This window comes from Parasteatoda tepidariorum, chromosome 3 (genome assembly GCF_982258835.1).
Source record: "Parasteatoda tepidariorum strain Cologne lab strain chromosome 3, Ptep-v5.0, whole genome shotgun sequence".
Lineage (NCBI taxonomy): Eukaryota > Metazoa > Arthropoda > Arachnida > Araneae > Theridiidae > Parasteatoda > Parasteatoda tepidariorum.
This window is the reverse complement of record NC_141757.1, coordinates 121,688,876-121,716,829: the sequence shown is the minus strand read 5'-3', so window position 1 is coordinate 121,716,829 and position 27,954 is coordinate 121,688,876. Positions and strand designations below refer to the sequence as shown.

The window sequence follows — 27,954 nt, the reverse complement described above, 5'->3', positions numbered from 1 at the left end:
GGAGAAATATCTTCTCACTGTACACCCTGTAACCAGCTTTTATTTATATCAAGTCTCAATAGATGGCCCTGCTAACTGAAATTTTTAAAAACAAAACAAAGGTTTCTAAATAACTGCTATTTGCAGCAACAACATGATGCAACCTGAAGACAAAATAACAGACTTTGATGCAAATATTTTAGTTACAATTGTGTGACAATAAATGTTATTTTATTGATTAGTTATGCCATCCCCTTAAGTATTCCCTTCACTGCACCCTTGTAGTTTAATTAGTTTGTATCGCTGAACAATCATTTATAGTTCACAATTTCAGCTGGAGTAAAATTATTGCTGCAAAATTGCTTCAAAACTTATAAATTCCTAGCCTGTCCTCAAAATTTGCGCTAACAAATGCAAAGTAGGCAGTCATGTCACTAGCTAAACTTTATACGCTTTTCAATCCATGGCAGACCTCGCAACATGACCACTAGCATTGTGCTTCCTGAAAATTGCATGGCCCTATTCTGAAAAACAGCGTAGGAAGCACACTGTCATCAAAAGAAATGCAGTATGTGTCAGTGATAAACTGAACATGATTCGGACCAACTGTCACAGAAGAAACAGCCCCAGATCATAATTCCCCCTCTCGATAGAATTAGAATTTATGACACTCGTTTTTGCCGTTTTCTAGATCGAATGATTCTTTAAAGTTGATTGCTGGGGGTTTTTATTTAAAACTGTCGGAACCACACTTTAGTATAAATGAGCTAATTAAAGTGAAAAACTTCTTTGTTTTAAAATCAAATTGTCTGGAAAATTAAAAGAAAATATATTAATGAAAATTTGTGTATAACTAATTCATTTCAATTGATACAATGCGGTTAAAGACTAAGAGATTAAATAGATAAACGTTAAAAGTTAGAATGTATGGGTGTCTGAATTCTAACTGGTAGGTAATGTGTAAAATTTATTTATTACTGCAAAATATGCTTACACGCAGGGCTGTAGCAAAAAAAAAGAGATTTTTTTAGAGGGTGGCAAAATGAAAAATTATTCTAAACCCAAATAAATAATGGTAAATTTTAAAAACCTCTCGAGATTTTAATTTTTTCATATTTTATATTTAATTAGTATTTTTATTTTATTTTTATAATTCATTTTAAATGATGCAATATTATTGATAGTAAAAAATATCTGGTTCTGGTTTGAATATCTAGTTCTAGATAGCAGCAAAAGTAATTATGGTAAAATAATTTTTTCAGTTGGCAATTTGAAAAAGAAAATGATCAGGAAAATTATCAAGTCCAACTGAAAAAAATATATTGATGTACCTATTAATAGGTTGATTATTGTTTTTTAATGTAGCTTTGACAGAGAAAAGCGAAAAGAATTCTGTTCATAGGCAAAATAGTTTTTTAGTCAATCTCCTTGCTAATTTAAATATATATATATATATATATATATATATATATATATATATATATCAGAAACAAGAGTCAACTGAAAAATAAATTTATAGTTTTATCTGTTGATAGAGTATTTCTCCATAACTTTGGAGGTGCTGACTGATCCCTCACTACGCCCCTGCTTAAAATATTATTTTTATTTTTGAAAACTATATTCTTTATTTTTATACCAGGTACAAAAAAAGATGTAGGTTGTTAGAGGATGTAACCAATGTGCCAGTTTGTGTAGTACCAGAGGGTGAAGAATCCCTTAGGATGAAAAATCTACCTCCAAATAATGTTTCACCTGACCTGGTATTATTTTGTAGAAGAGTTTATGATTACAGGCAAAAAAGACTACTGAAGAATCCAGTCTAAAATATTCATAACTGTGTGATGCTGCTTTTTAAACCTTTTATTATGGACCAGCTAATTATATTAAAGGAAAAAGAATTATGCAATTGTTTTAATGGAAGCTCTGTTTCCTAACTTTTGCATCTGTGTTTGGAAACAGTTTTATTTAATAAGATGTGTACATAACATTATTTATATTATAATACTGAGCACTGTAAAAACAACTTTATGGTCATTGGTATTATTAAATGAAATTTTCATTGAGCTTATTTAAGACGAGCATTTTTTTTATTTAAAAATTGTTCATAATGATTTTTTTCTTTTTTGTGTTTTACTGTTTTTTTGTGAGCTTATAAATACTGTTACTTATATACTGTTTATGTAATATGAGATTCACATGCACTAAGGAAGAAGAAAATATTGAGATATCATAAAATAAGTATGTTTTTACAAAAACACATTTTTTAAAAAAATTATATAATCAAAAAAATTCATTTTTAGCTCAACAATATTTATTTTGTAATAAGTAAATAATTAAAATAAAACAATTGTCAAGCACTTATTTTTATTTATTATAAATACTTTTTTAAAGTTTCACATTTGGTAGTATTTTTTTCATTGTTATTTAAATTCTTGCATTTTTCAAAACTTTAACTTAGATTTATAAGATTGAATTGCAATAATTAAACCAAATCCAGATAAAGTACACGATAATTTTATCAAATAAGTTTTTTTTAATTTTACTTATTTTTTGACATCCACAGTACTCTATTAAAAAGATCTTTAAATTAAAAAATTATTCTTATGAGGAAATATTAATATTTGCCTTGTATTAGTTGGGCTGAATTGTGACTATAAATCAAGCTTCCATTAACACACATTTGCATAATAATCTTTCTCAGGTGAGAAAAAACAACTTTTATCATCGTTTCCTTGATGTTATTCTTGTCATTTTAGCTTAGCCAATGGTATAGTATGATTATTAACTAGTACAGTATGGATATCTAGTTGTTTAATCTAAGCTGTAAATAAATACATGACATTGTGATTTTATTCTTTATGTAACACGTCTTCGTTAGGGTTTAATGTCTCTTTAATTTAATGAAAATAGATTTAAGATATTCATTAAAGCACTGATGAATACAAGTAACTCAAAAATTACATGTTTAAGTTTTTCAACTTTTGCATTGTTATCAGTTCTATTTTGACAAAAGTATTACTAATTATACATGATAACAAAAACATTAAGAAACTATTCATCACAATCATTTATTAAAATTAAATTTTGATTAAATTAAGTTATTAAGTATTTATATTATTTCTTAAGTTTAAAAATTAATAATAAAATAGAATGAAACAATAATAAATAAAAAAACTGAAGCAGAAATATGCTTGAAAATAAAAAGAAATTTCCTACATCAATATTTAACATAAATTTAATTTCTGTAATGTTATAATTTTTCCTATTTATGTCGCATCAACTTATTTTGGATGTTCTTGAGTGGGATTTCATTTGTGTCAATGCTGATTCTTCAGTAAGTGATCTCAACTCAGCTCTGCATTGCACATAGACATTTATTAAACTCTGATTTGCTTATTATTATGGCCACTGCTGCTCTCGAGGTCACCATGGATAATCTTTTTTTATCTTTCATTTCCCTGTATTTTTTTTTTGTTGATAACTGTGTCTTTTCTTATTTCTAACCTATTTCTGTTTTCATCATCCATGTGTTGTCCTAATGATAGGTATCGTGTTCGAGAGCTCAAAACATATCAACCTTTCTTTCATTTCAACTGTGAAGCAAAGGAAGTTTTTTATTTTCATGACTAAAAACATTAGTTAAGTTTTGCTGTGAAACAAAATAAAATTAATATAAAGCATATAAATTTTTATATTGTCAACAAAGATATTGAGAGCAGTTAGTTTTAAATGCATTCTGTTTTATTTTAAAATTTTCTTTTTAATTTAAAGAATAATTTTTTGTTTTGAATAGAAGACTGATGATATTTGTGATCACGGATAATTGTTTTATTTTTTGTCAATTCTGTTTATTTGGTGTTCTTAAAATGTGAAAGATAAATTCTGTATTATTTTTCACTGTACATTTAAATCAAAACAGAACAGCAATGTATTTATTATTTTTAAATTACTTTGAATTATCAGATTTAAGGATTTATTTAGTATTCAAATTTTAAAAAAAAAAATAAAAGCTCCATTCTTATTTTTTTTATTAATTATTTGAATAAATATTTGGATATCTTAGGTTTTATAAAAAAAAAATATATGTTGATGTTTTATGCTTGATACATTAATATGCTTTTGAAATTGTGATAATGATTAAAGCATGATTTTTTATTTAACGTGATTCATTTTTATTACCTTGTGTGGTTTTTACACAATTTCTACCTTTTCCAATAATGTAATCATGTAACACCTTTACATGTGGATGTGAACTTTGCTTGAAATTGAAATAGTTCATTTTTGAAGTTATTTGAGCAATTATTATAAAGTAACTTGAAGCTGCTATTAAAAAAAAACATGTTTAATAAATACCATTACAGATAGTATTAAAATTATAGAAGTATTATATAATTATATTTAAGAAGAATGTATTTAAGTACTATATTAAATACATAAACGTTCTTTTAGTTAGTTGTGGTAATATATTACTGAATCATTGCAAAAACTTTGATAATTAGTTTTGCTTCACATGTATAAGTAAGTACCTTTAGGGGTAAAAGTTACTTGTATTTTATTAAATAATTAGTTTGCTTTCAAAATGTATAGCTACAGTTTATTGTACACTTATTAATATAATTTTTGAATTTTTATGAAATGTTTTTTTCCCCTTTCATACACTTGTTATCTTTTGAATTTTAAATATTTATAATTTGATTTTTCAAATATATCTGTTATTTTTATACTTTTTTTAATCATCATGTTAAAAATAAACATACCGTTTTGTTTAAAATTGTTTATATTTTTAATGAAAATAAATTTAAGTTAAATTAAAATATAAATGAGAAATTTTATTTTTAGTAACTTAATTATGATCCAAGTGGCAGCATCATATGTAATCAGTAATTATTATTGCAATTTTAAATAATTAAATTGTATCTTTTTGTTTGTCTTTCATCCCTCTTCTTCTTTTCTCGTAACTCTGCATTTGGTATTGTTAGCACTATAGGACTGAAAGTGGCAAACTCATAATTAAATTTTTTTTTTTAATTTTATTAAATTTACTGTCATATGCACTTGGTCTGCTATCTATTAAAATTATTTTAACACTTTTCACCTTAATTCTCAATACTGTGGTTACCGACAAATCAACAACCATTTTTTAGCCTAGTTATTTATGATGTGATCTTTTTGTGATGTTGTCACTCGTGCTGTTTGTTTTATGTTTTTTTTTTTTTTTTTTTTTTTTTTTTTTTTTTTTTTTTTTTACAATTTTAACTATTGAAAAAAATATGAGATTTACCTCATCTAATTATATGGAGGAATTAGTGAAATTTATTTGCTATGCCATTGGTTCATCATCTAGTGCTTATTTTATAAATTTGTATATTGTGGACTGTGGTGTCATAAATGAACTGGTTGTCACTTTATCTTGCATGGATAACAAAAGAGATATATTTTCTTAAGATGTTGAAATCATCTATAAAAATATACATTATTTATTTCACAAGTATGGTATATGTTATTATTTATTTTATATTTATTGAACTTGGTTTTAGCGGTTTTAAAGAATTTTTATTATAAATTATTAAAAATTATTTTATATGTGATTTACTATATATACATTGGGATATCTGTGTGCTGTTGGAGTGAGACAGATTAATTACTTTATTCATAGTTACCAATTATTTATAATTGTGTATTTCATTGATAGTATTATATTTTTTTTATTATTATATATTATGATGTAGGCAAGAAATAAACAAATAGGCTATCGTAATCTGTCTAATCAATAGTGAGGGAGCTGATTTAAAAACATCAAAACCAGTTTGATTGTTTGCTAAAATTTAGAAGTGTTTCACACAATCACCTTTCAACTCTTTTTTTTTTTTCAGTAGTGATTTGAGAGATTTTATATAATTTCTATATTTTCTTTGCTTAATATTAATCCAAGGTCCCTTTAGTGATTACTTTTGTTTATTTAATTTTTGACAAAAAAATAAATAAAATATATATATATTTAGGGTGGCCATCACAGAACATCTTGCACCATTTCCCTTCAGAACTACTGGAAGGTTAATGTTATGAATCGGTCATTGTAACTAATTCTTACGTTTCATGCTAAATACAATTTTGGAAACTATACAATTATATACAATTTTGGAAACTAATAGCTTGGCAAAATATACAATTTTGGACACTAATCTAGTAAGTAATGCTATCAAGTCAAGCTTAGAATTATGTATAAAAATTTAAAAAACAAATAATGATTGCAATGTATCAGTTAGAAATGATGCTGATTTCAGTAGGGTTTAGAGTTGTACATGATTCTGGGTGCATAAAATATTGAACGGTTCTTAAAAAGAAAAAAAAAAGTTTATTAAAAAAAGTAAAAGCTCATATTGACATTTTAATGCCAGGGATGGCGAACATTTTTCCATCTGCATGCCAGTTAAATTACACTTTATTGTTTACAGTTTTTTAGTGTGTCACATCAATTTCATTCTGAAAAATCATTTTTTAAACCATAGATTTACATTGTGTAACTATGTTTGGTTAGTTTTAAACAGTATTTTAAAAATATTCTAATTTATTATGCTTACTAAGCTAAATCAAAATATCTTAAAACCGGCACCCTTTGCGATAAGCAATAATACGAAATAGATATAATCAATGATATTTAAATTTTCATAGATTTCTTCTGAAACATGGACTTCAGTAGTAGTCAGCTTTACATCCTGTCATAAATGCAACCAAATTCCCACTTTTCAAAAACAAAAAAAAATGTTAGTAAATAAAATTAATTTAATATGTACATCTCGCATGTCACCAAAACACCAGTTATGTAACCACATAGCGGCACACATGCCATAGTTTCACCATCTCTGTACTAGGGAATAATAACTTTTGCCCTGTGGCTCATAATATTTTATCGACCATGTGAGTTAGAGATTCTCTATCTAAAATTTCTAGGTGTGATCACTATAACATTGGTCCAGATCATAGTTTGGAACATTTCTACATATTTTTGAAAAAATTAATAAGTCAATGCAGTTTATACAATTTTTGATTATTTAAAAAAATTTAGAGTTACTTATATTTAAAAAGTTTGGTATTAAAATATTTTATTTTCAAAAATAAAATATTTAAATTTATTAGAACTGAATTGTTAATTAAAATTAGATTTAAAGATTTGTGTAGCCTATTTTGGGATTTTTTCTGATAAAATAAATATTATAGCGTGCATTTTATTTTTTGTTACAGGTTAAATTTTTGCAATAAATAATTTTTCCCCAATTGATTTGAAATCTAAAGCAAATATATCAATAATAAAAAATAAGTTCAAAACTTTAAAAAATTTAATTTCAATTCAACTTAAAATGCAAAAAAAAAAAAAAATAATAATAATAATTGGTAACATTGAAGGAATTGAAAAGTTTTGCTATAAATATTACAGATTTGAAGGTGTTAGGCTATTTTATATTGCGCAGTTACATCATGGTATTGATACAAATAGAAAATAATCAATTCATTAAAAATACATTTTCAGTAAACACTGCCTCTTGTCTCACTTCATCTATGTTAAAAATAGAATATTTTTCACATAGTATTTGCTTGTGATTGTGTAAATATGAATAAAGTAGCTAAATATGATTCATGTAAACAAGTAAAACAGCTGGGAAGGAATCTGTATTTCCATAAAATCTTTAACCTTAGAATGGGGAAAATAGTGTTTTATACTTAAAACAGCAATAGTTAGCTATCACAACTGAATAGTTTAGGTTGTAAGAAAATGAAAATAATTAATAGATGCCACATTTAATCTTTTGTGTTTTCATTTCAGACTTCTTGTGATAGTTATTTTACTCATAGTTGTGATATGAATCATTGTGCAAAGCACTTTTCTATGAAATAGCTTGTATTGCCAACAGAGGTGATGCTATATGATTTTTTTTTATTTTTTGAAGATTTAAACTTCTTTTTTTGTTGACACAATTTTGTATGAAATAACTTAGTTGCAAATCTGTTCTAGAATTACAAAAATTATTAATAACTTGTTCACTGCTGTGAATAATGCCTTTACACCTAAAATCAATTTTTTAATTTATTAAATTTAAATATAAAACATAAAATTTAATATTATTAGGGCTCTTTTTGGAAGCAAAATTTTAAGATGTATCTAATCTGTGTTGCCTGTCCTAGCAATAATGAAATTTTAAAAAACTTATTCAAAGAAGTGAATGGTGTGTTTAAATTATATACTCGCAAAATATTTTTAAAAAATATTAAAATGAAAAACTAAGTATTAAATTAATTTTAATTTAGTGCTAGTGCCTGTATTTGGAAGTAAAATTTCAATTAGTTAAAAACACTATTGAAATAAATGAACAATGACTTTAAAATTCATACAACTTAAATATTTTTGTTCTTCAGAAATTAAGTTAAAAACACTAGCGTTAAATTGAAACTGGTTCTAGTTTTACTGATATTTTGTTTCTCATTTGTTGATTTAAGCTATCGAATACTTATATCCTTCCTTGCTAGTGAATAATATTAGAAAGTTACAGCATTTATAGTCTATGCAACTGTTTTTGTTACATTAAGAAAAATTAGAGTAAGTTTATGTTTATACAGTTATTTGCTATGGCTGTGTTCCAAACAGTGATTGTGTGTAGTATGTAAATGGTTTGTCACAATTTTTGGCTATGTATGGTAAAAATTTAATTTGCAATAATTTTAGTCCTTGTAAAGAAATAATATATATATATATACCAATCTTATTTAATATTGATATAGTTAATTAAAAAGTGCTTTTACTGATATGTTAATGATGCCAAATTGAGTTGAGACAAGAACTTTTAAAAGTAACAGTTTATTTTACTTTTATAAATTATGTACAAGTAGGTCATATTAAAAACTGTGGAAATTTAACGTTAAAAATTTTTTTCAGATGTATTTAGTAATAAATCAAGCAATTTGAATAATTATGGAATTTCCATTGATTATCAATTATTTGAAAGAACATCTTCTAGTTAGATTGAAAAGAAGAAAATGTATAGTGTAAACATTTAGGTGTTCACTATTTTTCTAATAACTGCAAGTTTTAAGATACATTTTAAGGTGTACTTTTTAAATTTGATATGCAAAAAATATTGAACTGCATATCTGGTTGGATTTGTTTTTGGCATGGATTAGAATGAACAAAACACAAGATGTTATGAATGATTTGTTGCACTGGAGAATAACCATTTGCTTAATTGTGGTTAGTTCTTAGTAGTTGTTAGCAGCTTTTCTAATATTCTTGATAATTGGTGGTCCAGATAAAATATAATGAGCCACACTCATAAAGTGGATATAAATTATCATGAATGAAATATATATACAAAAATTGCTTCTAAAATTTAAAATTTTTTAGAAGAAAGAGCAATAATTATTAATCACGAAAATCCCTAATAAGCTTATAATAATCTTTAATAAGCTGAACTGATTGAAATTCTTCCTTAGGGTTTGTAATTTTTTTGACATGCAAAATTTACAAAATTATCCGTTTTATAGTTTAATCAAGATGTGAAAAGCTCTTTGAAGCATCAATTCCTTGAAAAATCACATTATTATTTCAGTCATCCATGCCCGTGTAAACTAATAAATAAAAATCAAGTGCCAATTTATGAATTTTTATTTAATTCAATAATTTATCATTTTTATAAAGTTTCATCGATTTATAATCGTAAATGAAATCAGTATTTTGGAAAAATAATCCCCCCCCACTTCAAATTCACAATCGTTGCCAAAAATGTGTAGATGAACAATTTAACTACCATTAGCATCATTAACAAATCAGAAGTTAGCTATTTTGTGCTCTATATTTTCTCTCATTCTGTTCGTTTTTGTCTTCCAAATACTAATATGTGCATTAATGAAAATATTATCCATTCCCAGCTTTCATGTGCAACAACAAAAAAAGAGCATTCAAAATGTTTATAATAAAATGTTTTGCTACACGTTTATTTTATGAATTTTTGTTTAAACATTGTCAATAGTGGCATTTTTCTTTTTTAAATAATGCACGTGTAAAAGTTAACACTATTCTATTTTAAGGTCATATGTTGAGAATTATAATAACCAAAATATAATATAACCACTGACAAATTATAGGCTGGAATAGTCTATTATAAAAGGCTGTGCGTAAATGAAAATTCAATATTTTTCTACTCCCCCAATTGTGGATTACCAGTTAGCAAAATAAATAAACAAATCATCTTCATCTATAATAATTTCTGATTTAATAATTTATTTTAAAACCTAAGGAACTCCTGGAACGCCAACAGAACACAGCTAATTATTTGAAGAGTTTAGTTTAAACTCCTCAATGCTTGATTATGCAACAAAAAATCGATGTAAAAAAAGTCAATTGTTCGTTATATTTCAAAAAAGAAGAAACTTTTACAGTTCAAAAAAATGCGAATGGTGACTTCTTAGAAAAGTCTGTTGCTTTGTAACCATGCATTGAATTAATTTATTAAAATCTTTGCTAAGCAATGGAGAGAAATGGTAAAATTTCCTCACAAGATAAGAATTTAGGCAACTGTACCAAATTCTTCAGAAATGTTTACTAATAACTTTCTGTTGAATTGAATATTTATTTAGAATTGAATTCTAAATAAATATTTTTGGTAGAATAAGTCTATATGCAATTAAAATCAAAATTTTGTTTTCTAATAAATAAAAAAAACTTTTTTGCGACTTTAAATCTAACATGCATGTTGCAAAATTTGCACACATAAGGCAGATAAAATTTTATAAAGAAACAAACTAATAGTTACATAAGTTTTGGAATCTAATAGGATTTTCCGTTTCTCCTCTCAGCAATTTTTTATCCCTTTAAGATAATCTAAACTTAAATGTAATCCACAGATTCTGTACTTGTCTACACAGGGTGCATAGCCAAATCTTTCAACAACAAAGTACTTTTTAAGCACTCAAAAAATATTTTTAAATACTATATACATAAACAAAATAATTTTCAAAGACTTTAGATGATCGTGATAAAATAACTAGTTTGTGACAAAGGACTCTTTAATTGATTATATTAGGCCATTATAAAATAATCAAGAGATTTTTTGGTTCAATATCAGAGAGAGGAAAATGAAGCCTGGAATTGAGAATATCTTGCAAAATGCCGCAGAGTTGAGAATGCAATAATCTCACCAGCTTAGTAGATCAGGGGTGATTGTGAGCCCCAACTCAAAACTCCTGAAAATTTCTGGAGTGAAATCATTAATGAAGTATCTCAAAAAATTAATGTCTTTATAAATTCAAATTTTTGATCTTTTCAAAACATGAAATTTAAAATATGCAGCATAATTTAAATGGATAATTATGTATAAGCTTACTTTTGTCTAATCTACAACAAATGAAAGAGATGCCAAGTATAAATTCTAGTTCTAATATTTCTAAAAAAATATACAAGAATTTTTAAACAAAAATGTGATTGATGATTTCTTGAGACTTCTGGATCGCGGTTAACGAAAAATCCTGAAATCCGGATTTTTTCCGGAGCACAATCATCTCCAGTAGATGCACGTGAGTAAGTATTTCATCAAACAAATGCATGTAAATTCATACGGAATACCGAAATAGTTTGTGGTTGAATGAATTGTGAAAACGTTGAATAGAACAAAGTGAAAAGCACGCATCTGCATAATACACGGAGAAAAGAAACATTCCCTTTTCGAAAAGGGAAAAAGTAAGCACTTTTTAAAAACACCCCATGAAAAAAAGCACCTTTAAGGGCTTTTAACACACTTGTTGAAAGGATGTCTTGTACTGAGGCCCATAGCAACATAAAACAAGAAATTTCAAAGAGAGACAATACTGCTAGTATGGATATATTTATTTTTAAAGCTTCTTACATTGTACTTTTGAGCTATATAATTTTAGCTACATGTGAATATTTTAAATTCATAATATATAACATAAAGTAATTTTTTAAAAATAAAATAACCTTTTTCATAATGCACTTCGCCATCACCATTTCTATACAATATTTGATACATGTTACCTGTACAGCAATAAAACTTATTACCTTTAAGACTCAATACAAATTCAGATTTTTATAGGTTAAGTGAAGTGCATAATAAAACAAATACTAAGTGATTCATAAAGATAAATATCAAGACAAATACAAAATTAAATTTATACATTTCTTGACATTAAGAGATCAAATCAAGGCCAACAAAGATTAATTTTAACTAAATATAAGTAAATTTCTAAGACCAATTCTGAATCTTAAAACTAATTCAAAAGATAAATTTAATCTATACATTTCTTCATAATCATTGCTGAAATAAAAGTAAGCAAATATTATTTTAAATTACAAATAGACATGAGAAGAATGAATTTAATATACAACTATCTACTCTACTGCAAAGTACATTTCAATCCAAAAACTATATAAACTCGGTATGAGAAATTACTCGAATGGCAAAAGACCTCCAAATTTTATAATCCTGGTTGAGCAATATTCATATTTCATAATCTCTGTATAAATCTGTACCTAAACATTATTTTAGATTGGCACTAAATAAAAAAAAAATTCTCCAAGATAAATTTCAACTGAAATCTATAAAATTTTAGCATTCAGTTTCAAAACCCATTCCTACTAATTAATTTTCTTAAATTATAAAGTGACAAAAATAACCATTTCTCATACACATGTTTGAATGTGGGTAAATTTTGTTTGGAAAGGATTAAAGTCCACAATTACTTTGCAAGAGTTTAAATTACATTTTAACTTTCACATAAATTAAGTGGTTCTGTATCATTGAAACCATAACATGAAAAGTTCGTAATTTTTTTTTTTTCCCTTCATATGTATATAGATTTATGATATTCTGGTTTTATTTAGCAAAATATGATAGTATGTGTTTTTAGTTTTGAAAATATTTCTAAAAAGGTCAAAACAAAACAGTTAGCAAAACAAAGTTTTGCAAACAGTTTGAAAAGTTGTTAGAATAAAAAGAATCAGTAGGTTCTGAAAGCTAATTTTACCAACCTTAACACTGATTATTAGTTTTCCACGTTCAGCAATCGAAAATAATTCTGATGTTTATTAGTAACTTCATCTAATTATGAAATCAAGTTAGGAAATTTATCTTTCACACAACTGTTCAAGAAGAAACAAAAGAATGATATATTAATGTATCAAAGAGTAAAACAGGTGTTTCCAAGAAAATTAAATTTATATATATTTACAGCATTACCAGGAGAACAATTTAATATAATTCGGAAATTTTTTCTAGTTCAACTCTGAGATTTAAAATCTGTTAACTTAGCTTTTACAAACATAGAGATTTTAAAAATATAATTTATTGCAGATGACATTAAAGGTACACTTAAAAGTATATTTGACCTTTTAATACCACTCTCTGTCAAATACAGATATTTACAATTATGTCACAAAAAACCTGAGGTAAACCCCTCAGGTTTTTGTAAATTGATGTTCTAATTATTAAATAATCTCAAAAACATTCAATATTATTAACTATTAGATTAATATTTTTTAAATTTTATCATACTTAGATCATTCTAAGAAAAAACTTGTTTACATCTTTAAATTGTTATAAATAGAAAGAAAAAAAAATTATTTTATTCAATCTTAATCTATTAATGAATATTAATTTTTTTAACACCCTAAAAGCTTAATTTGAGTTTAAAAAAAGCTTATTACAATAGTTTTGAAGTCAATTCAAAACTACTTAAAATGTTGAGAAAATAGTAATTTCAGTTAAATAAATTTATATAAGTCAAAATGATTAACTTTTTAATTACAATGCAAAAGTTATCAAGATAAAAATTAACTGTCAACTATAAATATTTAAATGACAAAAAATAAAAAAAATAAATTATACAATAATAAATGCCAAGTAAAATACCATTTACATACTCAACAATACTTAACTATAATTTTTTCTCAGCAATTCAATAAAAAATATCTAACATTACGTGTAAAACTAAAAATGTCACGTAAGACAGATGATTTTTTTTTTTTAATTGAAAGAGATATTTAATATATTGGCCTCTCTAAAACTATACAATACTTAGAAAATTTAAATTGTTTTTAAGTTGAAATTTTGCACAAATAGATTTCAATTTTCCAATTGCAAAATGTATTTTACTATAGAAAAAGAAAATTTTACTGACACTTCAACAACTATTAATTTAAAAAACAAACAACTTAAATTTTGGTAATTACAAATTTTTCAGTTAAAGAAAAGGCTTTGAAAGGTTTTCAAAAAATCAAAATCACTTTTTAATAAAGCAATATTAGGCATACATTACAATACATAGAAAGCAATTAACAAAGAAAAAAAAACACCCTAATTTAACAAGGAAAAAAAAACACCCTAATTTAACTAGGAAAAAAAAGTGAACACATAGTTGGAAACATCCTTTCAGTCATTTTAAATAAAAGATAATTCACACAGCAATTACACAACCTACATATATTTAGGAAGATGAACACCAGGATGCACACCCGTGGGCAAAAAACAGCATTGGAATCTTTTGACTTGCTCCTTGCACTATGTTAATAAAAATATGAAGAATAAAAATATATATTTTTTTAGCCAAGGTAGTTATTTCAGTTACTGATCCAGTTTAGCCTTCCTCAGAGTATGAGACATTTTGTCATGCAAATTTTGTTTACGACAATGGCATCACTGCTTGTGGTAAAATACACACAATTACTCTAAAAATATAAAAGATAAGCATATAAAATATTATAGTTTCAAATATTTGATCAGAATCCTCATGTCTGATATTGGGTTAGTTTTAAGCTTTGTTTCTTGATTAAATTCGTAAAAATGAAGAATTATTTTAAAATGTATTAGTATTTTTTGACAAACGAAATTACTTTTCTTACATTCCATAAAATAAATTTATATAATAATTCTATCTGTTTAGATTTATTTGAAATAATTATTATTCATTAATATTAATTTTTATTATCTACACCAGGGTATAAAATCAATTATCTATATGTATCATTTTCAAACAGACTGAAAATGTCAGCAATTATTATAATTACAGTTGTTTGCATTGAACAAGATATTCTGCAGCCCACTATCTAAATATTTAGCTGTGCATCCCTGACAAAACAAAATATTTTAAGACATAAACATTCGTTTCATACAAGAGTAAAGGACAGAGAAAAAACATGAATATGGATCAACGACAAATGAGGATGCAGTCTTACGAAAACCGCTAAAAATATGTTTCATTTCGAGTCATGTATCTTGACTGGGACCATAAAATATTAGCTCTGGTATTTGGCCACCTTGCACTCCAGTACCATTAGTGCTGTCAGACGAGCACTGAAACTGAAAAGTTATGCACCCAACAGTCATCTCACTTACACCATCCTGGCCAAAGTAACTTAACTCTGCACCATCAAGAATTGTTGATGCAGTGTAATAGGTGTCTGCTTCCACTAGTATTGGGTGCTCAAAGTATACGTGAAAAGTATTACTAGACCCATCGGAATAAAAATTGGTCTTGTTTTCGGCTAAAACCTTTCCCATTCGCTTTAGCTCAATTTTCACAGTATAATCGGCAGCACCATTGCTGGATCCATACAATCCGAAACCAACAATGAAAATGCGTTTATCTACAGAAAACTGAATGCTGTCGCATCTACCGCGATATCTCCACTGGTTACTTCTGTAAGCAGATGACTGAAAACGATGACAGACTTGCGTCTTCAAGCCAACACGCGGTTTGATGGGGAAAGGCAAAACAGGCTTATTATTAGCTGTGTAATGCAAGAAGATATCTTTTGTTTCCTGTAAAGTGAGCAAACCAGATTGGGCAGCACCATTGGCATATTCTTCAAGGGACATTGTTGGGATTCTAATTAAGTGCATGGCATTACCTAAAACACGTCTTTTATTCTCTACACTTGGTTCCAGATCTTGACGAAGGCATTCTGCTGTCGACCAGTTGAGGGCAGCTTGAAATAAAGCAAACTCTTTAATCATCAGAGTTTCTCGAGATAATATAGACTCGAGTGTAGTGTAGTCAATGTCTGCAAAGCCCTCTGAAGCAAAGGCAAGTTCAGCTTGAGCATCTATCACTTCCCAGCATCTTTGCATCAAATCGGGCTCTTCAAAAAGACGACTCTGACTCAGTAGCACACAAGCGTTTTTAGCTGTCAGACTGGTTTCTAAATAAGCAACACATGCACGAGCCAAGTGAGGCACTAAGTACTTTTTTGCAACATACAAAGTGGACAAGACAGTATCAGCTTCTAAGTTAATATCATCACAGTAAAGGAACCTAAAAAGAAAGACAGTATTTACCAATAATATTTCTACTTAATATTGCTCTTCATGTTTTTTTATTACTTAATTTCTAAATTTAGTGTTACAGTAGAGAACCGATTATCCGGAACGACCAGGACCATCACGATTCCGGATAACTGATTTTTCCGGTTTTCTGAATCGCTACAAAATGCCGTTTCTTTTAATGTTTATTAAACGAAACTAAAAAATTTTTTAAAACTAGTTTTAGAAATAATAATACACTTAAGTTTAAATAAAGAAAGAAATTATGAAATAAAAATTATATACAGGCTTATATATTTTATTAATGTTATTATTAACATATATAAGCCATTTGTGCTTATGTGAGATTCGTCTACAAAAGGCTTTTGATCCGTAATCTAAATCAGTTCTTTCGTCAACTCAATACGCCGTACGCTCTAAATAACAAAATGGGCTCAAAATCCTGCAGCAAAAAAAAAAAAATAATTTTTTTTTTAATGGAAGAAAAGTAATTTCCTGTTCCGAATTTCATTCCGGTTATCTGGTTTTCTGATTTCCGGATAAGAGGTTCTGCACTGTATTATTAATTGCCAAATAAAGCAACATTTTAAGATAAAGATATTTACAATATTCAAATAAGCATTTTTATAATAAATTTTTTAATAAATTATTAAGTCAATGTTTGAGAATACTAAATCAATATTTAAAATTCTCTAGCTATGTTAAAAATAAAATTTTCAAATTATATTCTTAGCAAAATAATAACCGGAAACTTAATTACAATTTCAAAAACCAGTTTTTTGATTAAGTTTAAAAACTGAACAAAATGATTAAGTTCAACAGTAGTGAGTAAGCAAAAAAACTGTAATGGATAAAAAATTTACTAATTAAGGTGTTGTAACTTAATCTAACAGTATATTATAATTGTTATACAAAAATTGGATTTCGTTTCAGAACTATATTTCAAAACCGATAAGGCTAAGTTTTTTTTTTCCATCATACTTTAATAGCAAGATTCATAGACATTTTTTAGAGATTTTTTTTTTTATAATGCAAGGGTCTGTCTAGGTTTTTCTGAAAGGTACCTATTCTGTGAAAATTTAGACATAATTTGTGAAAATTAAAAATTATATTAAAAAATCAACACAAAAATATGGTAAAAACACAGATTTATCGTTTCTTATGGGATACAAAATTTTAAGAAAAAATATTTTTTTAAATTAATGTTTTTTCTAAAGTTGAATTTGTGAAGGTACTGCTAAATGGTAATAAATTTGGCCTGCACAGACCCCTGTAATGCATTTTATTGCTCAATAGAAAATTAAATATTTGTAAAAAATACAGTTTGATATTCTTTTTTTTAATCAGGCAATAAAAAATACTACCTGATATTCATTATTTAAACACTCTAAATTTTACCACATGTGGAAAGTGCTTGTGCTAACGTTTGGGGAGTTAAGCCTGTTCACTTTTTGCTAACAGCTACCAGAATAGGCTTTACTTTACTTAACTCAGTGAGCTAAGGTTTAACTAATTTCAGAAAACAGGGTTGGGCACATTTATACACTATTTTAAGAAAACTTTAGCTTACGATCGTAAATCCAACGTTTCTGTCTAGAACCCAACTCTGAATAACAATGGGGGGAACACATGAATTTGCTGAAACAACATTCAAATTATTCTAATAAATACGAAAGCCAATAATACCTCAAAAGTGTCAAGAAGGCAGCAGGTTCCACATCCGGAATTTCAATCTCGGATTCATTGTCGGCTAAGCCTCCGAAGAACATTGCATAGAAAACAGAACTTCCTGTAGCTAGCACGTACTTGTGAGCAGGTATTTTTTGAGCACTACCCTTAGGACCCACAAGGAAGTGAACATCACTCATCAATTCGTTGTTGAACATAGCAGCATTACGTTCCCTGACACTAGCGTGGTTAGATTGCCAGTTTGGATCAGATGTACTACCTGGACTGGTACCTCCAACGCTGCTCCCACTGCCAGAGGCAGGTGAAGGACTGCATGATACAGAATACTTTAGAATAGGACTCGGTAAAGGACTGATTAGAGATGGGGGTGGAGAATACTGCAATGGCAAATTAGCTGGGATCGTTTGTAGGTTACCCAATCCTAAAAAGAAAAGCATATTTCAACAGAATGTAGAAAAACTACTTGTAAATTTGAAAAAAAAAATACATAGGTATTTTTTTGACAAAAATAATAGATTAAAACAGGGTTTGTGATTTATTTATTACTTTCTGAATTTGATTTGATTTAAATTATTTCTTAAAAAGATATTTAAAAATGTAGGTTGCCATGCAAAAATACATACTTTAAAAGGATCCAAAAATTGTATACTTCACAATTCAAAAATTTTTCAACTATTACTAAATAAAATAAATATTTATAAATTTTTCTTTTGCATGCAATTATTTTTGGATATTTATAAAAGTTTTCCATTTCCTTAAAAAGTTATGAAGAAAAACACATAAAGGAAAAATTAACATTAAGGGACCCTATTTCATAGATTGCTGCTATTCCCTTTTTGGGGGGTCAAAAATCTGAACCCATTGAAAAAAAGGGTTTATTCAGAGGAAGTCCATTTGTAACTTAAAATATTTGTAAATAACTTAAAATATTTATAACTTAAAATATAAATAAGATGAAAATTCAATGATCATGTTTTTCTTTTGTGTTTTTTAAAAAAAGGATAAGTACTACTAGTAAGTTTTGATTCCATTATCAATAGTTATTTACGAAGAAGAAAAATTTCTTCAATTGAAAATGTAAATTATTGGAATCATTGTATTTTAGTTTTTATCTGAGAGTGGGTATAATTTAATCATCCTGAAGTTCACATTTCGATTAATAAATCCCAATATTTGTGGTTTCGGAAAGAAAGTTTTACCAAAAATATATTTTTAAAATGCAAATTTCTTTTAAGTAATTTTTTTTTGAAAATTTATCATACAAAACTTTTGCTGCATATAAATAATATATAATCCTTCTCAACAATATTTGAACAATAATGCACAATGTGTTATTTAAACAGTCTGTAAATTTTTGAATTTTATATAGAGTTATTAGTAATTTATTAAAACATATAGAGCTTAAATTAATAAGATTCTCAAAAGGGTAAAAAATATATGTTAATGCTAGCCTGCATTTATCAATATTTTTAGATTTTAAGTTTGATAGGTTGTTATGTTTCCTTCCCTTAAAAAAAATATAGGTATATATATAATATAGGGTATAAAAATATATGGTTGTAAATTAAGTAATGGCAACATAGGTATAAATCAATTTTTAATGAACTTACAAGTACAATTGCATTACATTCCTTCTACGTAATCACCAGCAAAGCTTATAACTAGCCAGGGGATAATATGCAACTGCATATGCAATTGCATATTTTAGCACTTAATGCACAAAAAGTTATATTTGCTCATATAAATGCATATTTTCAGCATTTTATGGCTTTTCCCCCCTAAAACCATATCACTATTCTTTTTATATTAGCATAAGGAACGCTTTAAATTTTTTTTGTCGTTCTTCACCACCTGAAAGGGACAGTTGGATTGATGCTGCTGGGGGTGATTGCAATCAGGTGAAAAAGATGTAGAAATGAGGTATGTGTCGGGAAGGGGGGAACAAAGGGCCCACCCAAACAGACATTCGTCATAGAAACCTCAGAAAGGGATGGTCAGATATTCTATGAAGGGATGTCTTTTCCTGGAATAAATAATTGTCAATCTGTGTGGGGAAAATAAGGCTTCTGTGGTAGGTAGAATATGACCTCCCTTTCCTGTGATTGATTAGTTAAAAGGTAGAGCGAATACATTTTCGGAGAGAGCTGCTATTCTAACATATTTTGATAGTCCATCCGATAGATAGATAGTTTCGACATCCATCAGTTGAATACGTAGTTAGTGAAGCTTCGAATGCGATTTTTGACTGCTGAATCTTATAATATGCCAAAAATTAAGTCGACTAAATAAAATTTAATGAAGACATGGACTTCGGACTAAGGGAAGGACTTTACGACCGATGGGGAAATAGTATTTTGTGTGATTTGTCAGAAACACATTTCCTGTGAAAAAAAGTACCAAATCGATTAACATATAAAGGCTAATGCTCACTCCGCGAAGAAAAAGCAAAATACAAAAGGATTTGTTCAAAGCTTATTAACTATTCCTGTTCAAGCAGCTAAAAAGGAAAGTGATTTTTCTAGTGATTTACGCAAAGCCTTAGTAAGCAGCAATATTCCTTTAAAAAAGTTAAATAATCCAAACTTAAGACAGTTTTTAAAAAAATATTGTACCAATCAGATCATTCCCGATGAATCGACTTTAAGAAAGAACTACCTTCAACCGATATATAACGAAGGACTGGATGATATTCGACGAGATAGTAGTATTTAAATAAGTTGAACTTTTAATTTCTATTTTAAATGCATATTTCTTGTTTTAAGAGCATATATTCAAGTTTTTTAGTACATATTTGCACGCATATTTTGTCTGTTTTTTAGTGCATATAATCCGCTGTCTACTTATAACCTTTTGCCAAATGTCGGGAAGCCGTTGTAGACCAGTGGCAAGGTGTTGATTGTTGATGCGAGCGCCCTACTGAGTGGAGCACAGATGAAACGTCATGAAATCGGTGACCTCGGAGGGGTTTCTTCAACTTCGGAAACAGATCGAAGTCACAAGGACTAATGTTGGGTGAGTAGGGAGGGTGTTCCAAGATTTCTCACTGCCACCATCGCAATAAGAAAGTGACTTTGTTTGCAACATGGCAACGAGCATTGTCATGCAATACGATGGGGGAGATTGTTGTGCAATAGACATGGACATTTGCGCCGCATAGCCGGACGCAGGTAGTGCTGCAGAAATCAGCAATAGCAATCTACGTTGACAGTTTGTCCTTCAGGTACAACATGTGTAAGAATCACACCGTCCCAGTCGTATGCCACAATCAGCATAACCTTAACCCAACTGCGTTCCTTTCGAAATTTCTGTGGACGTGGCGAACCTTGGTGACGCCATTCATTTGATTGACGCTTTAATTCAGGCTCGTGCCCGTTTCTCATCAATGGCGACAATACTCAGCAGAAATATGTCTCCTTCATTGCGGTATCTCTCCAAGTGGGTGCCAGCAAGTGCATACCGGTGCTATTTCTGTACTTCGGTTAGTCGATGGGGAACCCAGAGGGAAGCAATTTTCCTCATGTTGAGAGATTTCTTCATTATGCGCCACACTGCTTGATGACTCAGACCAACCTCTAAGGATAATTCTCGGACAGCCCATCGGTGGTTTATGGTAAGGAGACCGCTCAGGATGTCGATCTGTTCTTGAGGAATGGAGGGCTGACCTGTGCCTTGCAAACCCGCAGTCCCATTCCGACCCGAGCGAAATGCTTGAAACCATCGTGCTACTGTCCTATACAGTAAAGCACTTGCGCCACAGGCTTCCACTAATCCTCAATATCATTCTGTTGAATTTCTGCCACGGGCAACCTCGATTTTAAGTCATGACCGCTGATCACCTTTTGCAAACATGCTTTAGAGTAGGGGTGCACAACCTTTTTGAGTGAAGGGCCACATGCACAGCAGATTGACCAATGAAGGGCCGCATGCCAAAATATTTAGACAGACATGTTGGCAGCAATTGTTATAAAAACATCATTGTTCTAGGGACTTCTTTTTGTCAGTTAACCTTGTAATATCTTTGCATAAAATTGAATAATTTTAAATTTTTAAAATGAGAAACTGCAAAACTGATTACTTTAGGGGGAAAGAAACATAATAAATTTATCAGAAAAAAAAATAAGATAAATTGAAATAATTAAAAAGTAAGGAAAAATCCTTTTTATTTTTATCATATTACATTATTCAAAAGTCCCTTTAAATATAAATTTTAATGTTAAAAATTTAATTAAATTTAAAAAGATAAATATTTCGTTATTAAAAAAAATGCAAGTTATACTTTGATTTAAAGAAAGATAAGGGTTAAAAATGATTAAAATTAAAACAAAACCCCTTCAGCGAAAAAAAAGAATTAACATTTAGTAGGGAATATACCTCAACTTTAAAACATTTATTTTAAATTAATTATAAGAGACAGGGAAGGAAAAGAAGAAAAAAAACATTAATTTTGAAGGAATTATTTTACTTAATAATAAAAAACTATTAAGATACTTGTTTACAACTTTTTGTGAGCAATACTTTTTTAAAATGACACTTACTATTTACAGTTACACATACATATTTAAAATTTAATGATAAAGAAATCATTTCCCAGCATATGATCATAAATGATATGAAATGGTCTAAGTAGGAAGAATATGGTTTAAAAACTTTTTATCCTGTAAATTGCAAAGTTTTTAAATATTGTGATAATTTTATCGACCTGATCATGTGATAGCTTTTTCGAGGTATTAAATAAAAATTTTAATGATTTTGTTTGAAGACTGCTCTGTAATTTTTAACAGGCCAAATTCATTCTGAAAAACTGTATTTCGACAGAAGCTGTTGTGGGCAATATTAAACTTAGGGCAAATAACTTCATCTGTTTTGGAATCTGTCACAAATGGTGTTCTTCCACTCCTGATTTTTAATATGATTCGCGATATGTGATTTTTAAATCACATGACAACAAAAAGAATAGGAGTGTGTGCTATTAAACTTCCACTTGTTCATGGGAATTGTGCACATGTTTTGAATTATTTTTTTTACAAAAGAGACTGCGTTTTATATAAATTTACACATCTCGTTTTTTAAAATTATTTTTCTTATTCTCTTCAGGAAGGTGTCGATTTTGATAAGATACGTAATTACTTTTTAGGTTACAAAATAAATAAATAAATAAAACAGAAACGAATTGCACGAGTTGTAATATTCTGTTAAAATATCAGGATATTTTAAATCACAATAATGGAGAAAAAAAGAAAACTTTTGAAAAACCTATTATATTTATGTTAAAATCGGCACAAATAGAGCACATAAAAAGTAATTATTTTAATGCATGATTCAAAACTCAAGTGCTGTCTGACTAGTATTACAAATATAAGAATTTTTTAAATCATAGGGAAAGCGCAGTAAAAACTACCAAAATTCTTTCATATTTACAATGAAATTGGCGCGAATAAAGCGCGTCAAAAAATTATGTATTTCAATGAGGGACTCGAAATAAAGGCGTCGCAATAGCGTATAAAAAATATCAGGACTTAAAAAACCTTGTAGAAATATATAGCAATAATTGCCAAAACAACAATTGAAAAATAATTTGATTTGCGATAAAATCGGCACAAATAACCCACGTCAAAAAATGGTTATCTAAATTAGTGAATCTTTACTCGTGATGTGTAATAATATCGTGTTAAAATGTAGAAAGATTAAAAGCCATGCAGTAATGCTTAGCAGTAACAGCCGAAAAAAAGATCAAAAGTAATTTAGATCTGCTATGAAGTTTGCGCAAATAAAGCGTTCACAACTTTCAAAAATCGCGATTTCAGAAACTTCGCGAAAATGGGTTGGATTGATGAGGAAATCGGCATACATGAAGAACGTCAAAAGTGATAACGGAAATTCAAAATTCGTGTATCGTTATAATGATGTATTACAAATGTTAGGATTTTCAAAACTATGCTTAAATTTGTAGCGTTACCTATCGGAAAAAAGCGATCGAAAAACTACATTGATTGAGATTGGGTGCGTCCAAAACTTGAATGTAGAAATTTAAAATTTCCAAATTTTTTTAAAGGAAAAAAAATTGTAATTAATTTTTTTCATTCGGTTCAGATTGCTGCTGCAGGCCGCTGGTTATGCACCCCTACTTTAGAGTGATGGAAACGAAACCCCTCACTTAAACGAAACTCCTCAACTACCCTTCTAAGCAGATCGACTGTTTTTTTGCACTCTACACATCGGCAACAGCGCCACCTCACCGCTCCCATATCCTATTTGCGCATGCCAGCCCTTATGTGAGTTTCAAGGTTAAGTTGCCACTATTTAATTTACAACCCTCGAATATATCTGTTTTGGGAGAAGAGGAATACCTATATTTTTCTATATTTAAAATTAAATATCCAACATAAACTCTAAACAAAGATTCACATATTATATTTCATGTAATAAATAGTGTAAGTTTTACAGAAATTTAATTATACTTGCAGGAATGAAAAAGAGAAATTATTAAATTTTTTTTTTGCTATTTAAATACATTAAATTGATTTGGAAAAAAATGTTTTTAATAAATTAAATGCTATGATTTTAAGTCTGATTAGAATATAGTAAGTGAGATGAGAACAAAAGCACACAAATATATAATAATTTATCTGAACATAATTTAAATTGCAAATGTTTTTAATTGGTGACTGATATAACTTTAAAGTTACGCTTGATAGATTACGAATTCTTAAAGTTTATCTTTCTTTCTCATTTGTATAAACAAACCTTAGATAAAAACTTAACCTTTAAAACTCATGAAATTTTTCATATTATCCATTTATCCTTTTTGTTAAAGTGTATTTTTATTACAAATTACAAGATATTTAAATTCAAAGAAATATTGAACTAAAACTTAATGTTGTGAATTGTGAACATTTAATTAAAAACTTGGAACAATATTAGAATGGAATACTACTTTTAATAACCAATATTTTACATAGAATTGAAAAAAGAATACAAGAAAATAATAAATTTAACTCAGTCATATTTGATAACTTTTGAAACAATAGCTTGTCTAATTTGTCTTCTATTCTAAGGGTTAAATAGTGTTTTGCTAATAGTTTGCAAATTAAAATGTCAGCATTTTTATTCAGTATTTTACAGCACAGTCAACATTTTTTTTGTGAAAAATGAAATTTTAAAATTTCACTAAAACATCAATGACTCAAACATCAATGAAATCAATTTTTATTGTTTTTAATAAGATGCAGAAAAAAACCATTTAAGCAAAATATCAAATGATTTTAAATTAACATTAAAAAAACTCATTAAATTTAAATAAATCATCATGGTTTTATTGTTATTTTCTTGAAAAAAGTTAGATATGAGATTTCTAGCCTTAGTTTTCTCATTTATATTAAATTTATACAATTAATGGAAATGAACTAATATAAGAAATTTTTTTTGTTTCTTCCAGTTTATACCATAGTCTTGGAAATTTTTTCTTTTTCTTTAAAGAGTTCAACCTTCACTCACCTAATATTGTCTACTTAGTGATATTGCACAATACAAATCCTTTTACATTACTTTTTAATGGAATAATGCAGCTCCTCTACTGAGTATTTATAGTTTTTTAAAACATTTTTCCTTGAATTGATATATTCTAAGTTTTATCGCCTATTTTTGAAAATTAAAGATGTAATATTATTTCCAGAATTATAAGCAAGACAAATGATGGCGTTTTAAAAAGGACGAAAAATCTCGGCTTTGGGGTATTTATCCAAGGGGCTTCCAAGGTAGATCTTAAAAATTTGTGCTACTTTAAATCAAATTTCATTTAATTTTTAAACAATAATCTTGAAATAGACTGAAACTCAGTCATCAGATATTCAGAAGTCAATACATATTTGTTTAAAGTTCTTTCTAGCTAACTAAAGAAAATGATTTGGAATGTTTTTAAAAATTATAAATTTTTTATCTAACAATCTATTGATTATTTTTTAGTTTCAGATAACGTTATGGAAATCTCCCCTTCTGTCTGCAGTATCCGAATAGGGTTTCTGCTGCCAGAGCTATCACTTTCTGATGATCAAAACTATCAAGCTAATAGGCTCACAGTGCTTTCACTAAGGAGCGAGAACCTCGATTATTTTTTTCTTTTCTCGCAGTAAAAAATTATTAACGCAAGAAGATTGCGCACTCTATTAATCAATTTCAAAATGAGCGAATTTTAGAAAAAAAATTCATCTTCTGCCATTTTGAATAAAATCCGTTTCACTTTTCTTCCTTGATCTTTCATTATTTTCAACATGGATCCCTGTTATCTAGCTTCCCTATTCACCAGTATTGTTCAGAACCGGTGCGAACAGCAGAACACAATGCCCCCCCCCCCCCCCCCCGAATGACGGAACATCTTTCAGAACACATTTTTCTGCAACCACATGTTCACGGAAGGTAAGATTTCTTCATGCAAGACGATAAAATTTTTTTCAATGCTACAAATTTACTAAGTGATTCCGAATTGTTCAGCATGTGCGGCAAGGTCATTTAGCACTCAAAACCGAATTAAGACAAAATATCGTATACAAATGACTGAAAAACATTTGAGCAACCTAATGTAAAAGTAGATATAGAATGGCTTCCATATGATGATGCAGCAAAAATATTCAATGCTTTAAAAATTAGAAGATTTAAAAATTTATTATAATTAAAGTAATATTTTTTTTCCAAGTCTATTCGCGTTTTTTTAATTTTCACTTAACTTTTTGAGATCTCACCCTGGTTTTGAGAAAGAGTGAGAAATTCTCTCTCATTTTTTTTCTGTAATGAAAACACTGGGCTCACCATAAATTGTGAAACATCATTATAGGTAAAAACATGGATCTTATAGATAGCAGGTTGCAAGCAGTGTTCGAAATTATATAATAATACTCTCATATTTGTAGAAGAATAAAGAAACATTTTTATTGATATCTAACAGATTTCAGCTTTTTACAATAGCATAACATTTATTCGAAATTTAACACCATACAAAACATTAACGAAAATGTTACAGCAAGTAGCTTAAAATTAAATGCACAATTAGCAAAGAAGAATATTTTTTTAATTTCAACATAAGGAATAAATGTAATAATATTTTTTCTTGCATTAAGATCAAAAGTAGAAAATATTTTTTTACTGCAAATATTAATCATAATTACATTAAAACAAAATTAGAAAAATGCCAAATAATTGAACGATTAATATTAACCAAATATCTAATTGGAGTAGCAGTTATATAATCTTAAATAAATAATGACATCAAAGCTCAGAGGAAGAATTGTAAAACAAAAACAAAAAATGAGAAACGAAAACAAACACTCGGCACTTATTTTTAGTATATTTTAAAAATCAAATTTATATTTATTAGTATAACTATAAAAAATATATTACCCAACATCCAAGTTTTATTAAAATGGGCGCAACTCGTTTCTTCTCGACGTTTGTTTGTTTTTGCAGACATCATACGTCTTACTGAAGTTTAATAATATGTACGATTCACCATTGCTACGCCATTATGGAAATATGGAAAACAAGGTCGAAGAAAGAAACTTATGCAGCTTAATACATAAGTATCATTCAAAGGTATTTCATTCTGCAATGGAATGCAATGTTATTTATTCATTTCAAGAAAAATAACAGAAAAATGTAAATATAATATAATTAATTTATATGCCTCGCCTGCAACTGACTTCCATTATCAGCCTAGTTGATAGGATATAAAAATTTTCAGAAGGAACCTAATCGATATGATTAGAATCGATAATACTTAAATTTTAAAGTAAAAAACAGGAAACTGATGATTATTAATAAAATTTTCTGTTTTAATTTTTCTCAGGTTAAAAACACGGAAGCATAAAATTATCTGCAAAAAAAAAAAAATTATTATTTATTTACGACACTGCAAATGGCAATCGAATAAGAAAATATGTCAGCCAGCCGCCGTCTACAACTCAACTAAACTGAA

The 27,954-nt window shown here is 28.0% G+C and overlaps 2 protein-coding genes across 6 annotated transcripts in view; one reads left to right on the top strand and one right to left on the bottom strand.

The window, feature by feature from the left end:
- The window catches only part of LOC107439468 (uncharacterized), a 28,426-nt gene extending 18,461 nt beyond the window's left edge, over nucleotides 1-9,965 (top strand). For all 5 annotated transcript variants that reach the window (XM_016052085.4, XM_071184986.2, XM_016052088.4 and 2 more), the window contains exon 6: nucleotides 1,619-9,965. In XM_016052085.4, the coding sequence (XP_015907571.3) occupies nucleotides 1,619-1,802 (184 nt within the window). In that variant the 3' untranslated portion in view covers nucleotides 1,803-9,965. The remainder of the gene's footprint in view (nucleotides 1-1,618) is intronic.
- A 1,868-nt stretch (nucleotides 9,966-11,833) lies between these two features.
- lute (BTB/POZ domain containing protein 3 lute) lies at nucleotides 11,834-27,851 on the bottom strand. Its single transcript, XM_071185002.2, has 4 exons — nucleotides 27,669-27,851; nucleotides 27,381-27,582; nucleotides 17,988-18,411; nucleotides 11,834-16,293 (listed from the first exon to the last, which is right to left on the bottom strand). Exons 2-4 carry the CDS (start codon nucleotides 27,451-27,453, stop codon nucleotides 15,246-15,248), a joined length of 1,545 nt encoding a protein of 514 aa, XP_071041103.1. The 5' UTR covers nucleotides 27,454-27,582; nucleotides 27,669-27,851; the 3' UTR covers nucleotides 11,834-15,245.
- Between the last annotated feature and the right edge of the window lie 103 nt (nucleotides 27,852-27,954).